This window comes from Nilaparvata lugens, chromosome 2, assembly GCF_014356525.2.
Source record: "Nilaparvata lugens isolate BPH chromosome 2, ASM1435652v1, whole genome shotgun sequence".
NCBI lineage: Eukaryota > Metazoa > Arthropoda > Insecta > Hemiptera > Delphacidae > Nilaparvata > Nilaparvata lugens.
This window is the reverse complement of record NC_052505.1, coordinates 61,961,463-61,980,908: the sequence shown is the minus strand read 5'-3', so window position 1 is coordinate 61,980,908 and position 19,446 is coordinate 61,961,463. Positions and strand designations below refer to the sequence as shown.

The following is a 19,446-nucleotide window of genomic DNA, read 5'->3' as shown; positions in this document are numbered from 1 at the left end:
GAAATGAAAAATTAGATATTATACAAGCAAGTGTTACCCGTGCTCCTCAAGGGTGTGTTTAAAGCATACATACATTGAATTTAGTTTCAACTGTAATGATTTACAATGGAAAAACTATTCTATTGTGTTTTTATCTAGCTATAGGCTACTAACTTTGTATCACAAATCTAAAAAATGTCTTTGAATTATTAAAATTATCGTTAATTGACTGATAAAATTGAAAATAGGTATATAACCATCCTCGGTACCTCGGTAATTTAAAAATATCCATGCAAAATTTCAAGTTAATCATATCAGTGGTTCTGGAGTCAAATATGTATTTCATAGCCCGTACATGTATAGTCAATTCCATCTTTTATATGTTATAGATGTAGATGAATTAATATTACCTCATAATAATTGTAGGGCAGCAATTATGTTGTACCTTATTGAAATTAGAATACGCTCTGCTATTATAGTAATTTCATTTGTTGTGCGTCAAATTCTATGATTTTCCATTAAAATTTGAATCTTTTGTCATATTAATTTTAAATCATAAACAAAAGTACTGTGTAAAAAGCATTGTGGAAGTTCATAGTTGTGCAAGCAAGTTTGTTCTAGTATTCCTGCTGAGTTAGGCTAATTGGTAATCTCTTTATTCCGTATCATGTTACAAATTAAGAAGTTTTCCGTAGAAACCAATTGCAGTTGCATACAAGCAAGGAAACCAAAATAGTAACACATTTTATTAATTTTAAGAAATGTTCTACCACAGCTGAAAAAACTGTTTTCTTCGAACTTTGAACTATTATTACTATTTTATTTATTATTCATTCATTCAGAATTAATTCAGCAACTAACGTTCTGTTAGAACTTTATGAAGTAATTTATGAAATAGATAAGCTGCAAGATACTCGACTATGGTACTCCATTCAAGATTATGCAAGAATGCATAGTTCTAACTTTTTATTGCTTAGTTTCAAATTCCCGCTAGCTGAAGTCATCTTTATCAATGCAGCCAATCCTGTTGATGAACTTATACAGGTTTCCATTTATAATGAACTCAGTATTACTATTACTGTATCTACATTATCACATTATCAGTGTACTGTATTCTTATCAGTGCAGAAAATGCTTAAAGAAATCATTGTAATTTATTTTCGATTGTGAGATTGAATGATTTTAATTCAAAACTTTCCAATTGTTGAATAGTGGCTTTTATCAATGTTATGCATGTCCATAATGCAATTATCAATAATATATGTGGTTATTTTGATCTTATTTTTTGTTGATTCGCTGATTTTCATTTATTTTTTATATTACTCTAATGCAGGATTGAAGGAGAAGTTGGCTGAAATGGAAACATTCCGAGACATTCTATGTACACAGATGGAAACACTTCAAGGCTATTTTGATTCGTGCGCTGAGACAGAAACAATGAAAAAGTCTTCCGAAACTGATGAAAGTGAGTAGACAGCAAACATATTTTTTATAGAAGTGGCTTTCCAAGAACTGAATATCACTTTCATACTTAGAGCATTCGTACAGTCACCAGCTTAATTTGTTTGAGATACCTTTATAAATGTGAAGAGTTGACACAACAGCAAGTCCCTGTGTTTGAGAAACTTAAACAATCATATTGAGTGGTTAAGTGGTAGAGAGGACATTACCGTCAAAACTTCGCCACGTGAACAAATAAAAAAGGCATTCTATTAAGAACGCTTCTACTCACCTACCAGTCTCTGGGGTCTAAAATATTTATACAATCGTATGGGGATCTTTCACCCATCAACCAGTCCCTACTGCTTTTACTATGATATACAATCATATTATACAGGGTGTTTCAGAAGTAGTGTCGAACATTTTAGGGTATTGTTCCTGGATGATAGGAGACTACAAATGTCCTATTTTAAGTGACCAAAACTCAGCCGTTATCCTTATAGCTGCCATTTTGTTTTTTTCACTTAGGAATTTATATCTCAACAACGAAATGTAGTGAATTGATCTGAAATTTGACATGAATATTTATGCTATAAAGACTTAACTTTGGAAAATGAAATTAAAAAATTCTAAGTAAATTTTTAAAGTGGCGGCCATTTCAAATTTTTAATGGCTAATTTCACGAAAACGGTTCACTTTACAGAAAATTCACAACAGACAAGAAGTTAGCAAATTTTATCAAGATTTAAAGGACACCTTATCCATCAAGATTGGTCAAAGAATAACAGAGAAATTAATTCTTTTCGTACTGCATGCATGCACAAGACAAACAAGATCATCTTAAAACATTGTAAAAATCAGCTGTATGGCCATATGGAGCCATACTGAGTCTCAAACCTTTATCTCTATATTATATAAAAATGAATGTCTGTTTGTGTGTTTGTTTGTTCCCTATAGACTCGAAAACAACTTGACAGAACGGCATGAAACTTTGGGATATATAACAGCTTTATATAACACCTATGCTCTCCATTCAAACAATGCAAATAGTTTCAAATTATTTTCACGTTTGAGTTTTCATTACTATACGGTTAATACGCGAAGTTTATTTACTCTCATTCAACGTCATTTTCTAAAGTATTAAAATGAATAGGATGTAGAATAAATATTTTCTCTGACAATATTCTGATAGCCTATATCTTTTGCTTGAAAGATTTGCAAGTTGAAGAACTAAGAGGAAACTCACTGTTTTATTTGAAAAAGGATAATATGATTTAAGACCTCCTTGAAATTGAAAGTTGTATATAATCAGTGGAGTTTCTGTTCTGTTTCGGTAACTTATAAAAATTATAGATAACCGAGAAATTTTTCCCCTTCCATTTAATAATGACATTATTATCTAGATAGATATGAAGAAAATAGTATTTTGTCAGTATACAACAATATTTTTGACGTATAGTTGAAGTAGGCCTATTGCATGACAAACAGCTGTTCTAATACTGTCATGGTAGACAAGGCTATTATTATTAGACAGCCAGCTCTCTGCTAGTCTATTATCTAATCTAACTGATAAAACTTTGAGAAACTGTTCATGTGTTACAATTGAGTAGAACTTTTTTACTTCATACGTATAGTAAACGTAGAACTCTTCTAGGGTTCTGTAATCTATTTTCTTGTGCATTTGTTCGGATACATGTTGTATGTTAAAGACTTTCATTTTATATGCTCAGTAAACATGTGCATTGATGTCAATAATATTCTATTGCTTATCATAAGTTGAATGAATACTATTCGTTTGGTAATAATTTTCAATGTTTGATTTCCTTATCTCTCAGGCGTTATGCTGTATGATTTCATAGAATTTTATTGCAGGTAATATATTACAACAGTGGTAACTACGCCCTATCATTCTAGTTATAACTGTATATATAGTACATGCATTTTGAAGAAATCGCATTTCTATTTGAACAATTATCAATCTTTAAAAGATGATTTGCAAATTTTTTCAATCGTTTTTGCTTCAGATATTACACTAAAATAACGGTTTTTCGCCGGTCCTTTCATGAAATGAATTTATTCCAATAACCCTCTTTATATTTTATGTACTGTTGCATTATGTATTGGCTTGAGACAATATTAATTCGTAAACAATAATAATGTATAATTTCTATTATGTTGAGTAAATTAAAACTCATCGAATTTAATGTTATCTACATAGCATGCAAATAAAAATTATTTACGTGGCAAACATCAATATTACAACGTGATAAGACATTTGTCTTATAGATAAGATATTTGACTTTTTTCTCTTTATAATAACACAAATCATGAAATGGTAGGAATAGAACAACAGGCTCAGCCCGAAACTATTCCTCACGAATTTTGATAAATAGCATGTTCCAGAATTGGATATATGTTACTCCCATGAATTAGAGTTAGATTCACATTATAAAATTAGTGTAAATGATAGGACGTCATTCATAGTTGCCAAGTAACTATGGGCTTAAGCCTGTGCTACGTTTCTGGAAATTTTGTTATGTTGAATGATGAATAAATAAATATTGGGCTACATCACTCTGTTGACAAGCAGAGTGTTATATAAAGTTGTTATGATGGTTGATGTGGTGGTGCATTGCATTGCGTGGCGTTGCAGACAAGTCAGAGCTAGCGCTGAAGAGCGCGGTGGACTTCAAGGGTGAGGCGATGACGTTCAAGGCGACGACGAACGCAGTGCTGACAACACTGGGCCACTGCTTGGACGCGGTGACGCAGCGCGAGGACATGTGGCGCAAGCGACTGGATCGCGAGTCGGAGCGGCGGAGGCGGCTGGAGGACATGTGTCGCGCCATCAAGCAGCAGGCCGGCAAGCCGGTCATGCACGGCGGACCTGATCACGAGGTAACTCTTCCTTCATCATTATTTGAGGTAGTAGGAAAAGTAGTCTAACTTAATTTTACCCAATATTGGGCTCAACTCACCTATGAATTCTCTGTAATTGAATCTGTTTGTAGGAACAATGGTGTAAATCATAACTCTTCTATTAGCTGGACAGATGGCAGCACTAGTTTGACTGGCAATGTAATTAAGAAATGAGCTGAAGGGGAAAATGGTGTATGTGTGTGTGTCTGTGTGACTTACACCTCTATTCCTCCCACTGAATTGTTCACGAGCCATTGTTGATGCAATTTGGTATATACCTAAACTTTAATAAACATGGATTTGAACAGTAAAGATTAAATTGAAAACCTTAGTGAGCACAGTGAAATTGGGGACTCAGGAAGTGATTGGCAGCCATTGGGGGGGGGTCTGGTCACACCTTCACCGCTGTGAAAGAAGAAAAATAGATTGAAAATTCAATTAGATTAAAAGTTGATGAAACGATAAAACATGTAAATGAAACAAATGACTCAGGAAAATTGTGTATTTGAGTTTATAAGCCTGTGGAATGTAAGGAAAAGTAGTTTTGAGTTTTGAAATTTTATTACTAATTTTCTCTGCAAAATCTAGCACAGTGCTTTCAACTATGGGAGAAAAAGTGGCGTAAGTCATTCAAATCACCAAAAATCCTATTCTAAATTTAAAATAGTCAATTCTCAAGTAGAGTTGAATCAACTCATCATAATGCATTTTCAGATAAATTCAAACAGGCATTTGTATTGTTTTAAAGCGCTTCTAATAGAATTCTCAGTTTCTCAACTGGTTGAGTGAGTGACTTACACCACATCGCCTTTCACCGCCTTCCACTGACTGAATTCTAATTATGCACGCGTTTATTTCTTACTAGAGTTGCAGACCTAGTCTACACTCCACTTACTATGCGACTGAAAAATCAAACAAAGTAAAGCAATGGTTACGATTAAAGAAACAAGAGCTTACGGTATATACATAGTAAAACAAGTACAATAGCTATTAACAATGCTAATATCGTGTGACGCGGCTGGCTAGAGATTTAACGCGTCTTGTGTTGGAGTTTTTAGGTAGCATGTGATCAATTTCGTATTCTCTGTCATGTCCTAACCACTGTTTTCAGATAGCAGGGACCGACGGGAAAACGTGTCCATTGGAAGGATGATATTGTAAAAGCAATGTCTATTGTAATAGTTATTTGTAGTTGTACATCTTTAGGAACGTGGAGTCGATAAAAAAACTTTTGTCTCGTGATCTACACAATATTTTTTCCACCCATATTAATATGAAAAATATTTGAAACTTCATAGTAATATTTTCTCAAGAGCTTGTCCGAACACCACAGATGATAGAACCAGGACCTCCTATATACCAGATAGTATATTTCGCCAAAATTCGTTCTTTTCAAAGATTGGTGGAACGCATAACTCATAATACTATTACCACAGACAACCAGGCTTTCTATATCATTACCAATATAACATGGATACAACGTCCTTATCAACATAGGAATTCCTGATAGAAGGTCAAACATCTTTGTCTGTTCGAACATCTTTAGTTATATCATCTGTGCTACTACCTTCCTAACTATTTCCAACGCAGGCGATTAGAGACAAAAACTAATATAGATGCTTCCCATGTTTTCTTGATGGACATTCTATATTATGATAAAATAACAGAATGAAAAGAAATAGAGTTAGGCCTATCGATATTAACTATTGCCATAGAAAACATACATGTTAGTGCATTTGTTGTAAACTGTCCCCTATCTGGCCATGTTCAAATGTCTTGACCGAGCAGTAAGTATTTTTTTTACCAAAGTGTTATTTGGAACTTTGGATGGTAGGAGGAGGAAAAGTAAATTGTGGTTTTTGTTTGAAGTGTGTTATTGAATACGATTTCAATAATGAATTTATTGAACCGGTTTCCTAATGTGTTTGATTTGATTGTGTTTCAGGAAGGACCACACAGCACACTACACGAGGACGAGTTCTACGACGCAGTGGAGTCCGGGCTGGACAAGTTGGAAGAGGAGGCCGTCTTTAGAGAGCGCCTCAGCAAGCAGTCTGCCACCTCCCCTCTCCTGCCACTGCGCACCTCCTCTCGCGCAGCTCAGCACCATCTCTGGCCACAAGTAGGCAATCATCCAACATGAATACATGCAGCCATATTACATTCAAAGCTATTACCAACATTCATAACAATCAGATACGCGACATTTGTTTCATTCATCTTTTGCCCACCGAAGTGAGACTGCACGTTATTAGATAGTTATCGTGTTTTATATCATGAAACCATGTATCCAATATAACGTTAAACTTTGGATCAAGTAAAATCTTTCAATCTAAAAAACGAAGATTCTAAAATATAATTACAACAAACATTGATCAATCATGATCATTCTCCAGATTTAGATGACCAAAACAGCAATGACACCAAACAATCATTTTGGGATTTATAATGGAATGAATGTGCTTCCGTGATCATATGTGTTCCATACCTGTAATATATTTGTGATACAGTAGTAACATTATTAGAGATAATATTTTGTTGTTATAATCTAGGACTAGGATATTACGTGAAAATTATTTTTTTCTGTTATTGAAGTACACATATTTTATCAGAACTGTCGGTTTTATTTATTTTACCTGAATTATCACTGGTAATTTTTGCTGCTTTTTCAGAAATGGATTTATCAGTTCTTCAAATCCAGATCCCTGCAATTTGAACGTACTTTTCCGAATATCATGATTAAAATGAGCAAGGCGAAGTCGGGGAAATGTCCACAATAGAACGAATTGAAATAAGCAATTTTCCTTTCAATCAACGCAAACGCTTTTTCTACAGAGTTGTGAAAATTTGGAAACCATCGCTATGCTTTGTTTTTTAAATCAAAATAAATTGGAGTTGCATAAATAAACATTAATTTCCATTTATTGCTACTGGAAAATTTTATAATATGTGAAATCCAATTTTCGAAAAGTTGAATATTTCAAATCTAGTCATACTAGATAGCGTAGTTGAATTGATACTTGAGAACCGAGAAAAATACTTTATCCAAGGTTTCTTATATAATAATAAGTTAGGCCTACAGATCATTATTCCAATTTTAGATTTCAATTGTTTTATTGAATTCAGGACAGATTCCTTTAAAAATCATAGTCGTATTACTTGTTTAATAGAGATCAAGAAAAATGAAAAATAATTCAATGCATATTGAAAGTTGCATTTCTCTCACATTTTAAACCAAAATCTAGTAAATTAGCCTTCGTCAGAGATCTCCATTCACTGTATTAACTTCATCTAATAAGCAGAGAGAAATTATCTATGATACGGAAAATAGAAGGTAATGTGGTTCTATATGCTTTGATCTTATAAGACGCGCTTAGACACGATTCAGAAATTTCTAGGTATGAAATGAGATAAAAGTGGGAATGGAACAGAGAAAAGTTGACATTGCAATGCATATTATGTATTAATTAGATGTAATTATTGAAAATTCAGTAGGAAGCCTGCATTGTTCAGTTCGAACACAGGGCAATGTATTACATGAATATTTGCTGACCAGATAGCCGAGTTGACTGAGGCGTTGCACCCTTCAGTCTGCTAGTGCTACCTGGTCGCGGGTTCGAATCTCATCGAATTGGCATGGACGTTTGATCATCCCATAATTCACCCTCGCACTTCCCATTACCCACGCACAAGCAAAAAGCTCATGTGGGCATCATCCGCAATAAAAAAATTGAAAAAAGAAAGAAGGTAGACCAAGATTTAGGTAGACAAGAGAAAATTTTTTCAGCAAAGAGTATGTAGAAGTGAGTAAACTGAGAGAAAGGAATCTGCTACTCTGAAAGGGAGAAACATGATTGTAATTTTTAATTAGTGAAATACCAAATATTTAGAGCTGCTACATTCTCTCTCACTTCGTTTATAACTTGCTCCACTCTACTCATATTCTATCAGTTTGGAACTTTTATTATTTCAATCAGAGTTTCAACCATTTGGAAACGAACTAGGATTCTAGTCATTATTGATTTCAAAATTAACTTTTTTATTGAAACATATTTAAAGGATTACTCTAAAAATTATTTTCGGGTTTTTGCATTATTATTGTGTGCATTCTATTCGAAATCCAAATAACTGTCTTCCATGTTTAAGTATTCTGATAGGGCTACGTGAAAGTTTAATTACAAAGAATTTCCAGTGCCCTTGAATATTATTTTATTTCATAAACAACTAGTCTCAAGTATTTATCCCATTATCAAGTGATTTTGACACTTGTTAATTGGATAAATACTTGAAGCTAGAAGTGTCTGAAATAAAATCATATTTAAGGGTACTAGTAATTCTTCGTCATAAAAAATGTCATCTAATATCATCATAGTGACAACATTGATTCTATTTCATTCAATCAGGGATACAATTGAGAGTTTTCTTCAAGCAGACTATGTAGTATTAGTAAATTAGTGCTTGGATGCGCTCTTTTGAAATATATATCTCCATTTAAACACTACTCTACAATCTGGTGCCACAAGATACTGTGCCAAAGAAAGAGTTGATACTAATTGTTGTTGTCCATTATAATAAAGGAATTAATAAATATTTAGCTTTCTTGTTTAGGGATACTTGTATTTAAATAAAAATTCAAAACAAAGAACCCTTTCCAATATCTTTTACAACATATTTTGGCCCTAAAGCCATTTTTAAGTGAATGAACAAAGTTAAATAAATAACGCCAAATATCAGATTCACTTGAAAATGGATTCAACGCCAAAACACGTGAAAAATAAAAATAAATTTATTGAAAATGGTAGCTTGATTTTCAATTTTCTTGTAGCTTAAACAATTATTATATGTGCATAAATGGCCGCCACTTTTACTGATATTTATAGCAAATCTATGCAAGTGTCGTTACAGATTAAATAAGGTCCCCTTATTCTATATTTAAAATTTCAATCACATTTTTTTCAAATTTGATACCTTTTGTTATTCCTCAACGTATGTCTCATCGTCGTATGAAATATAACATTCATATTGTTCAAAGGAACAGATTTAATGTGTGGTTTTTACTATTGAGTTATTGAGGCTTTGTTCGATAAAGCTACTTGAACCCATATCAAATGATAGCTTTTGGATGCATTTTTGAAACATATTACTTGATAGTATAACAGGAACTAGATAACTGAAGGATATTGAACAAAGTTTTTCAGATCTGAAGCAACTCCATGCGTATAGGATAGCTTCCGTAGAATTAGAGCTTCCCTATCTATTGTCATTTGTATACAGTTAGCGGTATATATTACGTATTATCCATTATAATGTTTCTATGTAATGTTTAAATATTTGTGTGTATGGCAATAAAAATATATTTACATTATTACCTATTTTACTAGGTTGAAAAATAACGACTTAGAGATAACCTCTCGTTCACTCAATGTTATAATAAAGACTTCATTGTTATATTTCATTTAAATCTCCTTCTTTTAATTAAGAATCAATTTTTGATCAATGTATCTCTCGTCAATGATTCGTCAAGACATGACTTACGTGCGTTCACAAGTAGTGCGAGAACAGATCTACGATGCATGTTCTCATAATTTCTCAATTTTTTGTCAAGACCAAACTTGATAATTGTTATATTATTTTATTCCTCCGATTCCGTTCACAGATAGATTAGATTACATTAGAGTTCTTTATGTAGGTTGCAATATACACTAATTTATATTAAATGCCAAAATTGCTAATTATTAAACGAATTTTACAAAGTATGAAATATTAATTAATGAGAATAAAGATTGAATGCAATTTGAATAACGATAATATAATATTATGATGTAACTACATAAATCAGCGGTGTTTTAACAAATAATTGACGATTCTCTGAAAAGGATATGAAATGATATCCTTCCAATTAACACATTTATCATATTTCCCGGGAAATAGAAGTAGCAACTTGAGAACGGTTCCATTTTGTAATCTCATGTTGATGTTGAAACCGTGTCCTCTCAATGTTTTGTAAATTTCAATTTATTGTAATGATTAATTGTGTAATGGTGTTGGCAGATAGAGCAAGTGACGCGGGAGCAGATTCACTACGCGCGCATGGGCCTGGGCGAGGGAGGCTGGCAGTTGTTCGCCGAGGATGGCGAGATGAAGATGTATCGCCGCGAGGAGACCACCGCGGACGGGCTCGTCGTCGACCCGCTCAAGGCCTGTCACGTGGTGCGCGGCGTCACCGGCCATGAGATGTGCCACTACTTCTTCAGTCCGCAGTACCGGCATGAGTGGGAAGGTAAACTCGTCATTTATCTACATGATTATCATTGCTACTACATTCATGAGAAAAGGTTGGCTATTAAAATTTTGTGAGGGTGGCTGCCTGTGCCAAATTGTGTGTGAAATTCACGTGAGCATCTCGAGACTGATTTGCTATGATTGTTCATCACTAAGGCTGAACAATGCAACTTGTTGCAAAGGCTCATTATGCAACATGTACCTTTTAATTTTTGGTAACAATGAATAACTTATTAATTAATTATACGAATCGTTGTTTGTTTCTAACTAAGACTAAGACAAAATGCTATTGTATAGCATGTTTTACATGGTTTGAATATTTTCATATATTATATGATTTCTATTATAATATTTTTATATCATAATTTCTCTTTTATTCCACAAGTATTATATTATTGTTATTATTTTGACGTGCTTATTCAATGTAAAGTTGTTCTGGGAATAAAGAGTCTTTAATCTTGAAGGCAGCGCCGATAACTCTATCACTATCCAACTCCGTATTCATGCCGTTTTGCCAGCAATGGTTGGTTTTGGCTTCTAGCACTAACTGTACATATGTAATTAAGTAACTTTCATACAAGTCATTGATGCATGTAATTGTTATTAAAGAAAATTGGAAACTGAAACGCAAAATTAATCACTCCACGTAGTTTAAACGTTTCAGCTTCTGGTTTTAAATAAAAGAATGTAACCTTTAGCACATTCTTTAGATAGTAGATTTCATTCTAAGCTTAATACAACGTATAATCTATAGTGCTGGGATCAAGGTTATTTGGGTGTTTGATAGATGAAGGATATTAGTAATATATTAGATTACACTTTGTCATATACTGCGTCAACGTTGCTTCCTTGATGCAGTGCCATATAACGAATTAGTAAAGAAAGATAGAAAGGGTTCTGGATTATTTTCACATAAATACTTTCTCCAAATTTTTACAATGTATGCAAAATTATACCTTTTCTGTAATTTCTCCTAAAAAAGTTACAACCGATTCTTAATTATATTAGCACTCCCAACAATAATAATGATGATTCAGCATAACTGTAATGAAAGTTAACATTGTATTTTTATTTCAGCTCCTAGCTAGCGCACATAGTGGAAGGTTGTCTATCTTGCACGATATAAAATTGTAACAGGTTTGTGATTGGATAAACTCATTTGTAAAAAGACTTCGTCTTATCGCATTTCTAAGAAATCATTTTACTATTACTTAATCGATTGACTACAGTGAAGGCAGAATGAACTAAACGAAACGTTGAATGTTTAGGCACTCTGGAGCAGATGACAGTGGTGGAGACGATAGCCGACGACACACTGGTGTTCCTGCAGATCCACAAGCGCATCTGGCCGGCGTCGCAGCGGGACGCTCTCTTCTGGTCTCACATCACCCAGGTGCCAGACCAGCAGGACCACGACAACGACCCCAACGTCTGGGTGGTCGTCAACCATTCCACGCACCATCCCCAGCATCCGGTCAGCTAACCAATCAATCAATCTCTTATAGCTAGTAAAGGCTAACTTTTTCTGAGAGCTACTCTTATTTTCTCTTTTCTGTATAGGCCTACTTGTAATATAAAAAGAAATAAGAATTAAAATCTCAGTACCCTTTTTTTTTAATTATTCTATCACAACATGTTTCAATGTTGTGATAAAATAAAAAAAAAAGGTACTGAGATTTTCATTTTTATTTCTATCTACTCTTATTTATCTGCAAATTAAAAGTCTGATTACCCTTTCTCAAAAACTTTGATTCACAAAAGGTTCAACATAATTATTAATGCCATTTTCAAGTGAGTGAATAAAAGTTAAAAAAGTACTTAGATTTTGAATTTCCATATTAGTAATGGTTCTACGCCGACATTTCTGAAATTATCCTGAAAACTACTTTAGAGAAATACATTTTAAACTGTCAGCTTTGTTTGAAAGAGGAAACTAAAGAATGCTGACAGTTTGAAGTGAATTTTATTATATTTTGTTCACGTCTTTTCTGTACATCAACCACCTGAATAATTCTGAATTCTGTCTGGTTGGGCAAAAAAGAATACCGTTGGCTATAAGAAAGTGTTCACACATTAACTGAATGTTTGGCAGAAAAACGAACCGTTTGAAGCACAGACGAACCTAATGTTTCTCTAGCTGTTTGTACCGTTCTTTCAAAACAATGCTATTTTTACTCTTTGTGAACCGTTTTGAATGGGAAGAAATATTTTTTTGTCGACTGGAGTAGACTACTTTTGTTTTCTGTAAATCAGAAAAACTGATAACCTGTGTCAAATAAACTAAGGACTAAAACCTGTGTCAATTTTAAAAAATCTTAACATTTGCCAGTAAACCTTTTCCAACCTCAATTTTTTATTCTTGTCCAAGACTTGGTTTTGTTGTAATTTAGATCTGTTTATTAGATCTTGACCTGATTTAAACCTGTAGGGTTTATTTTATCATCGCTTGTTCTCTGGGATTGAATTTCAAATGTATTTCTGATGAACATTATTGCCCAAAATTCATGTCATTTCTTTTAAACTCTTTCTAAAAGTAAGATGTCCCGCTTTGGTTAATTATTAGTGAAAACTTCCATAAAAACCATCAGAATTCATTGGTAAGCACCCCTTTACAAACACACTTGTAGAATCGTCAAACAAATTTTTATTTTAGAAAAATCCATTCACGTCTTATAGTGATGTGAAATTCCCGGGAATTTAAGATCGAGGAAATATTCCTAGGGAATTTTAGGGAAATATCCCCAAACTTCACAATTTCCCAGAAATTTACCGTATGATTTTTGTGTGAAATGACTGAAAGTGGCAATCACAAGTTATACATAAATAGTTATAAGTTATATAAAGATGATTAGAATAAAAAACTTTTAAACTGTGATAAAATCAACGAATTCAGTAACTTTATGTTGATAGAATGATCATGTCATGATAGGTGTAAAGAGATATGAGCTCTCATTTTCAATCATTCAATTGGTGGTATTATTGTAATTTATATTTTCAGATTGTGATTTGGTGTAGAAATTGAAATGGACATAACCTATGTATAATATTTGGACAATTTGAAACTAAATTAGGAAATTGAAGAAGTTTTGGGCAATAGCCTGTTTTTTCTTTTCCGATCATTGTATTGTTTGTGCTAACCAAATGAATAAATAAATGAATTGTCTACCACTAGTATCATGTCTTGAAAGTCGAATCTGTTTTATATTGAATGTATGCCAGTCATTTAATTATAGTCAACAAAGTTTTGGCTAACTTCATCTTGTATTGCGCAAGAAGTTTAATGGTATATAATATTATACAGGAAAAAGCGGTCAAGTATTTGGGGATTATGGTAGACTGTCATCTCAAGTGGGACATGCATATAGAATTCATTTGTAAAAGGCTAAAATTTATATCTTATATATTTTACAAAATCCGTAAATTATTAAATATACAGGAGTTAAAACTAATTTATCATGGATACGTTCAGTCAATTCTGCAATATGCGTTAGGAGTATGGGGGGGAACTTATGATTACATAATAAATAGGATTTTTGTCATTCAAAAAATGATAATAAAGACTATTCTGAATTGACCAAGAATTCATCCAAGCAGGGACACATTTGATGAATTCAAGGTAATGACCATACGCCAACTATATATTAAAAAAAATTCTCTACTACATAAGAAAAAATAAAGATAAATTTACAATAAGGAATAATCTAGCCACATATAATTTCAGGTTAAATTTTCATAATTTATTCAACATAAATCACACTAACCTAACAATATTACGTCGACAATTAAATTATTTAAGCACAAAATTAATTAATTTAATCCCAAATGGTATGCAATTTTTAACTGAGGATAGACATGGGGCACAGATAAATAAATGGATAATTGAGACATTTTTCTTTACTCTCGATAATATTTTATAATATACATTTTTTTTCAACCTTGTTTTTTGTTTACTTACGTGATTCTAAAATTTTGCCATATTTATTTTTATTTATAATAATAAAATAATATTTGATATAATAATATTGAACTGATGCTCACGCCCAGCGGACAGGATTTTCCTTGCTGGGTTGTTGCCTTAATGAATAGATTTTGATTTAAATATATTTAATTTATAATTTTTGTTTTGATTGTAAGCTATGTTTTATTTTTATTTCTATGAATTTCTTGAATAATTTTTTGTAAATTGTATTGATGGCAAATAAAAAGAATTGAATTGAATTGAATTGAATTGTAATTATAGATAATCTATTACTTTGCAGAAGAAGAAGCCTACAATAATTTAAACAAAAAAAATAAAAATCCATAACTTAAGTAGAAGGGGACACTAATTTGTGTGAAACAGTAAAATCAATAGATATTCCATACTATATAACTTAATATGATACTATAGATATTTTAATAATAATATATTTATTACCATTTGGTTTTCAATAAACATTGGTCATCGTCACAAGTATACAAAATAATTAACAATACAAAAGTCTACACAGCTAAAACACAATTACATCTAAAATTTACTTATTAAACAAGATTACAAACTAAGTTTACACAGCCTAAATCATACACAATAGTAACAAATTTACGTAGACTGTGAAATTTTATAAAATGTCGATATAAATGATCACTGGCTTACTCAAAGTAAGTTCTAGCCACATTATATGCATTGATGTTATGTGTCAGCTATTCATTACTCTGCTTCTATGAATAGATGATTTATTGATTATAATGTCAAATGCGACTGAAATTGATGAAATTGATCGATATTAAAACAATTTTATGAATTGTCATGACTTCCCCAAATTTCAAGGCCAAGAAAATATTCCAAATTCTTTCCCACCGGGAATATTCCCAACTAACGTTTGATTCCAATTTCCATCATGATCCTGATTTTCTATGATAAATTTTGTAATATGTACACACAGCCATGTAACACCCACCGTTGCTGTGATATGAGTCTTTCTTGAAGTTCGTGCATTATCTATCCTAGCTTCCAAGACACAACTCAGTTCCATCTGTAAATAGAAAAATATGCAATTCAAAATAATTTTGAATAATTGTATTCATCTGATAGTATAATTGTGTTTTGTTTTAGCCAAAGACTGGCAAGTATGTACGAGTGGCATTGACAGTGTGCATGTACTGCCAGACATTGGTCACTCCTCCAGCCAGTGGTGAACAATTGACTCGTGACAACATCACCTGCAAAATAACATACTGTGCTGTTGGTAAGTTGGCATTTTAACCATCATATTGTTGGTGTGGGAGTTCCTTAGTTCCCACCCAGCCTTATATTAAATATTTCAGCCTCCAATGGGCCTCACACCTTTTATACGTTTTTTCTGTCAATCGCCAGTTTATTGTATTTATCCAAAAACTTATCAATGCGTTTTAAATTGCGGAAAATGCAGCCAAATGACTTTCCAAATTCAACTTGCTCTACAAATTTATTCTTTTTATGAGCAGAACTAAACAGCAAAAGTAGGCCCAACATATGACTTTCACTCTGATGGTGTACCACCTATTCGTCACAAGTTTTAAGATGTAGTTTAATGTAAATGAAGCTTTTTTGTAATAATATCTAATATGTCTTGCTCATTTGGAATTGCTAATCTTGCTAATTCCTGATCAGTTGTAATGCCAGTTAAAGTTTTAGTATGTTTACAGAGTCAAAAAGTCATTTCTAGAAACAACATTTCTTGAAATTCTTTTTGTACTTGGAGTTGTAGAAATGTAATTTGTTAGAACTTGAGTACCTACTTTACATTTATCTATAAGCAAAGTCTATTCGAATCTGAAAAGTCCAAGAGCTGAGAAATTCGAGTCCAGAAACATAATTTTAAGAAGTTTCTAACTGTCCTCTTGTAAAAATATATGAAATATTAATAAAATTCGTGTCCAAATACATAATTTTAATTTTTGTAAAATAGATATGAAAAAAGTCTAAAAAAACCTAATTCCAAAACTGACCGTTTTTAGCTATTGGATACATAAATAGGCTCCTTCTTACGATTGTGCAACGAAATCATGTGTCTAATTGGGCGTTTTTAGTTTTATGGGAGCTATAGTTTATTTTTACATCTGTGCAACGGAAAATGGAGTTATGGCTTCGTAAATGAGTTAACTGCGTGTTTTTAACTTTATGTGATGACTCTGTAACCGGGCGTAAGAAGTTAAAGCACGTTGAAATTCAAGTCCAAATACAGTTTAAGAAGTTTCCTACTGTCAACTTATGATTGTGCGAAAAAATGAAATTATAATCATGAATGATGTAGTGTTGGCGTAGATTGAATGTCTTGAAGTTTTATGTAAAGCAAATAGATTATTCATTTTTAAGATGATTTATATAGATGATTACTATTTGTTTGTTTCAGTGAACCCAGGAGGCTGGGTCCCTGCTTCAGCCCTTAGAGCCATCTACAAAAGGGAGTACCCAAAATTTTTGAAAAGATTCACCAATTACGTCATTGACCAAACTAAAAACAAACCAATCTTCTTTTGAGATTTCTAGTCTGGTGGATTATACTCCATCACAAAATTCATGTTCATGCATTGGTTTATAAGAATATAATACGGTATGTAAAAAAATTGTGTATAATCTTTATATGTATGTAAGAGATCTTGCAGAGTTAATTGATTACCACTGAAGAAAAACATACATATTTAAATATATAATATACTATAACGCTTCTAAGATAGGTAACTGAATTGTAAAATGTTATGCATTGTGTTGAGAAAAGTAAATCTCACAGAAATTCATTCTTCCATGAAAATGGTTCCAACGGTATGAAATGCTGACACGTTGATTAGTATGAGTGTTACGCTATTATTGCCAATTCCAATTCTGTAAATAATCCAACTAGTCTTGTATATTCTGTCGCTTAAAGTTTTATACTGGTATAAATTAGGTGTTGAATAAGCTATCTACTCTAAATGTTGGAAGTAGTGTTAAGCTGTGGAGAAAACTCATATTCGTGAACTTGTTTCACAATTTCCATTGCAATACCAGATTTGTGTTTTGGATATTTATGTTAATAATCATTATTGTGAACAAAGTAATTGATCAAATTTTGAAAATTCTGTTTCCGTACCTTTTGATGATAGGGTATTGAACTTCATCTGCAATTTACCCATACGTAGGTAGTACCATCTTGAATTACCTACCTACAACAGATTTTTGCTGTTCGGTTTTTATAATTTTTGTGATACGAAAAATGTTTGTAGTTTGTGATTTTTGGCTCTTGTGGCCTGGAGATTGAGGCACTTGTTACTATAGATTGCACTTGAGAGAATCTATTTAGAGAATAGGCTATTAAAGCTGTATAGCATATAAACATTATAAGAGATCTTTCCGAAGTTTCTAGAAGTGTTCCAAATGTCTTCATTCAACCAGGCTGTGTAATGCCCTTGAATCTAATATATAATTCTATATTGTTGAACTTTTATAATCTTACATAATTACCACGAAATCGCAAACATGTAGGAACTTGTACTTCCTCCAATTTCTTTTCGATTGAGTTTTGAACATTTATTTCTAGAGATTTTTTATGTACCCTATAATACGAGAAATATTCTGTCATCAAACCCATTATCCATTCTAAAAGTATTTCTGTAAATTCACTCACCTTTTTCAAGGCACTGAAAGTAATTCAGTTAGAAAAATACAGACCTTTCAAGCAAAAGCTATACAAAAATTGCTCTTATGATTTTATGCAATGATTTTCAATTGAATTTTCTCATAATTGAATAGGTGATCCTTTTTTACTTTCTGAATAATTAGAAACACATTATATTCTGTATGATGAGAATTTTTTGAAAGCCAAAGAAATCACGTAATGCTGTGGTATTTTAAAAAGTCAATCAGTGACAGTTCAATTACTCTTATTAATTATTATATCTTACAACTATGTATACTTAAATAGACCACTAAAAAACTTACGCTAGAGTGCGTAGTTGCTGGCAACTGAAGAAGGATGCCAGATTAATTATAGTTTTATCAAATGGACAATTATTACTCAAATAATAATCATTATTAGCCTAATATAAAACTTGATCACTTCGAGCTATCTTTTTGTGAACAAAATAGTTGAAAATATATCACATAATATAATTATTGTATATCCTATGATGTACCCATGTTGAAAATGTATTCGTAAAACTCTAGTGAGTATGATGCACAAATCCAGAGAATTGGCTATGATAATCTCACAAATAGAAATACAGTTGCTAAAGTGAATATAAGCTGATACTAGATTGGATTTTTGAAATAACAAGCTACTTATGTTATAAACTGCTGGTTCTCGTGTTCGTGTATAATTTAATTCGTAAAGCAGTAATCGAATTTATAATATCCATAATAATTATAGAATGTAATATTTTTTTAAGAAAAATCCATTTTCTATGGTTTGAAGACTGCAGTTCTGGTCTTCGAGGAAATCGGCAATCCGAATGTTTTTCCTATCATTATGAATTATTATTAATTTCAATGAAACTAGAAATTCTATAGCTGAGATAAATTTGCAAATCATTTAATGCGTTTCTAGTTTAACTTAGTTTTATGTAACTGCATGAAAGTGTATCATTTAGTTGCGATAGCGGTTTTATGAAATTGAATATTTTGTATACAAAGATGTATAAATATCTATTTTTTGTAATAATCCAAAATTTGTATATAAGTGATCATTTTATAGCAAACAGTGATGATTAGAACTGTTTAGGAAATGTTCTTGTATGTTATTTATAGTATCTTCCAGTTGAAATTTAATCTGACTTTGTATCAATAAAGCCATGGTTACTACAGAAGAGTAACCGTGAATGAAACAACATTAA

The 19,446-nt window shown here is 32.2% G+C and overlaps 1 protein-coding gene across 1 annotated transcript in view; it reads left to right on the top strand.

The window, feature by feature from the left end:
- The window catches only part of LOC111043742 (ceramide transfer protein), a 27,673-nt gene extending 8,227 nt beyond the window's left edge, over window positions 1–19,446 (top strand). The window contains exons 4-10 of the mRNA XM_039422362.1: window positions 1,313–1,444; window positions 4,073–4,317; window positions 6,284–6,460; window positions 10,390–10,618; window positions 11,889–12,094; window positions 15,713–15,845; window positions 16,992–19,446. Coding sequence (XP_039278296.1) covers window positions 1,313–1,444; window positions 4,073–4,317; window positions 6,284–6,460; window positions 10,390–10,618; window positions 11,889–12,094; window positions 15,713–15,845; window positions 16,992–17,119 — 1,250 coding nt within the window. The 3' untranslated portion in view covers window positions 17,120–19,446. The remainder of the gene's footprint in view (window positions 1–1,312; window positions 1,445–4,072; window positions 4,318–6,283; window positions 6,461–10,389; window positions 10,619–11,888; window positions 12,095–15,712; window positions 15,846–16,991) is intronic.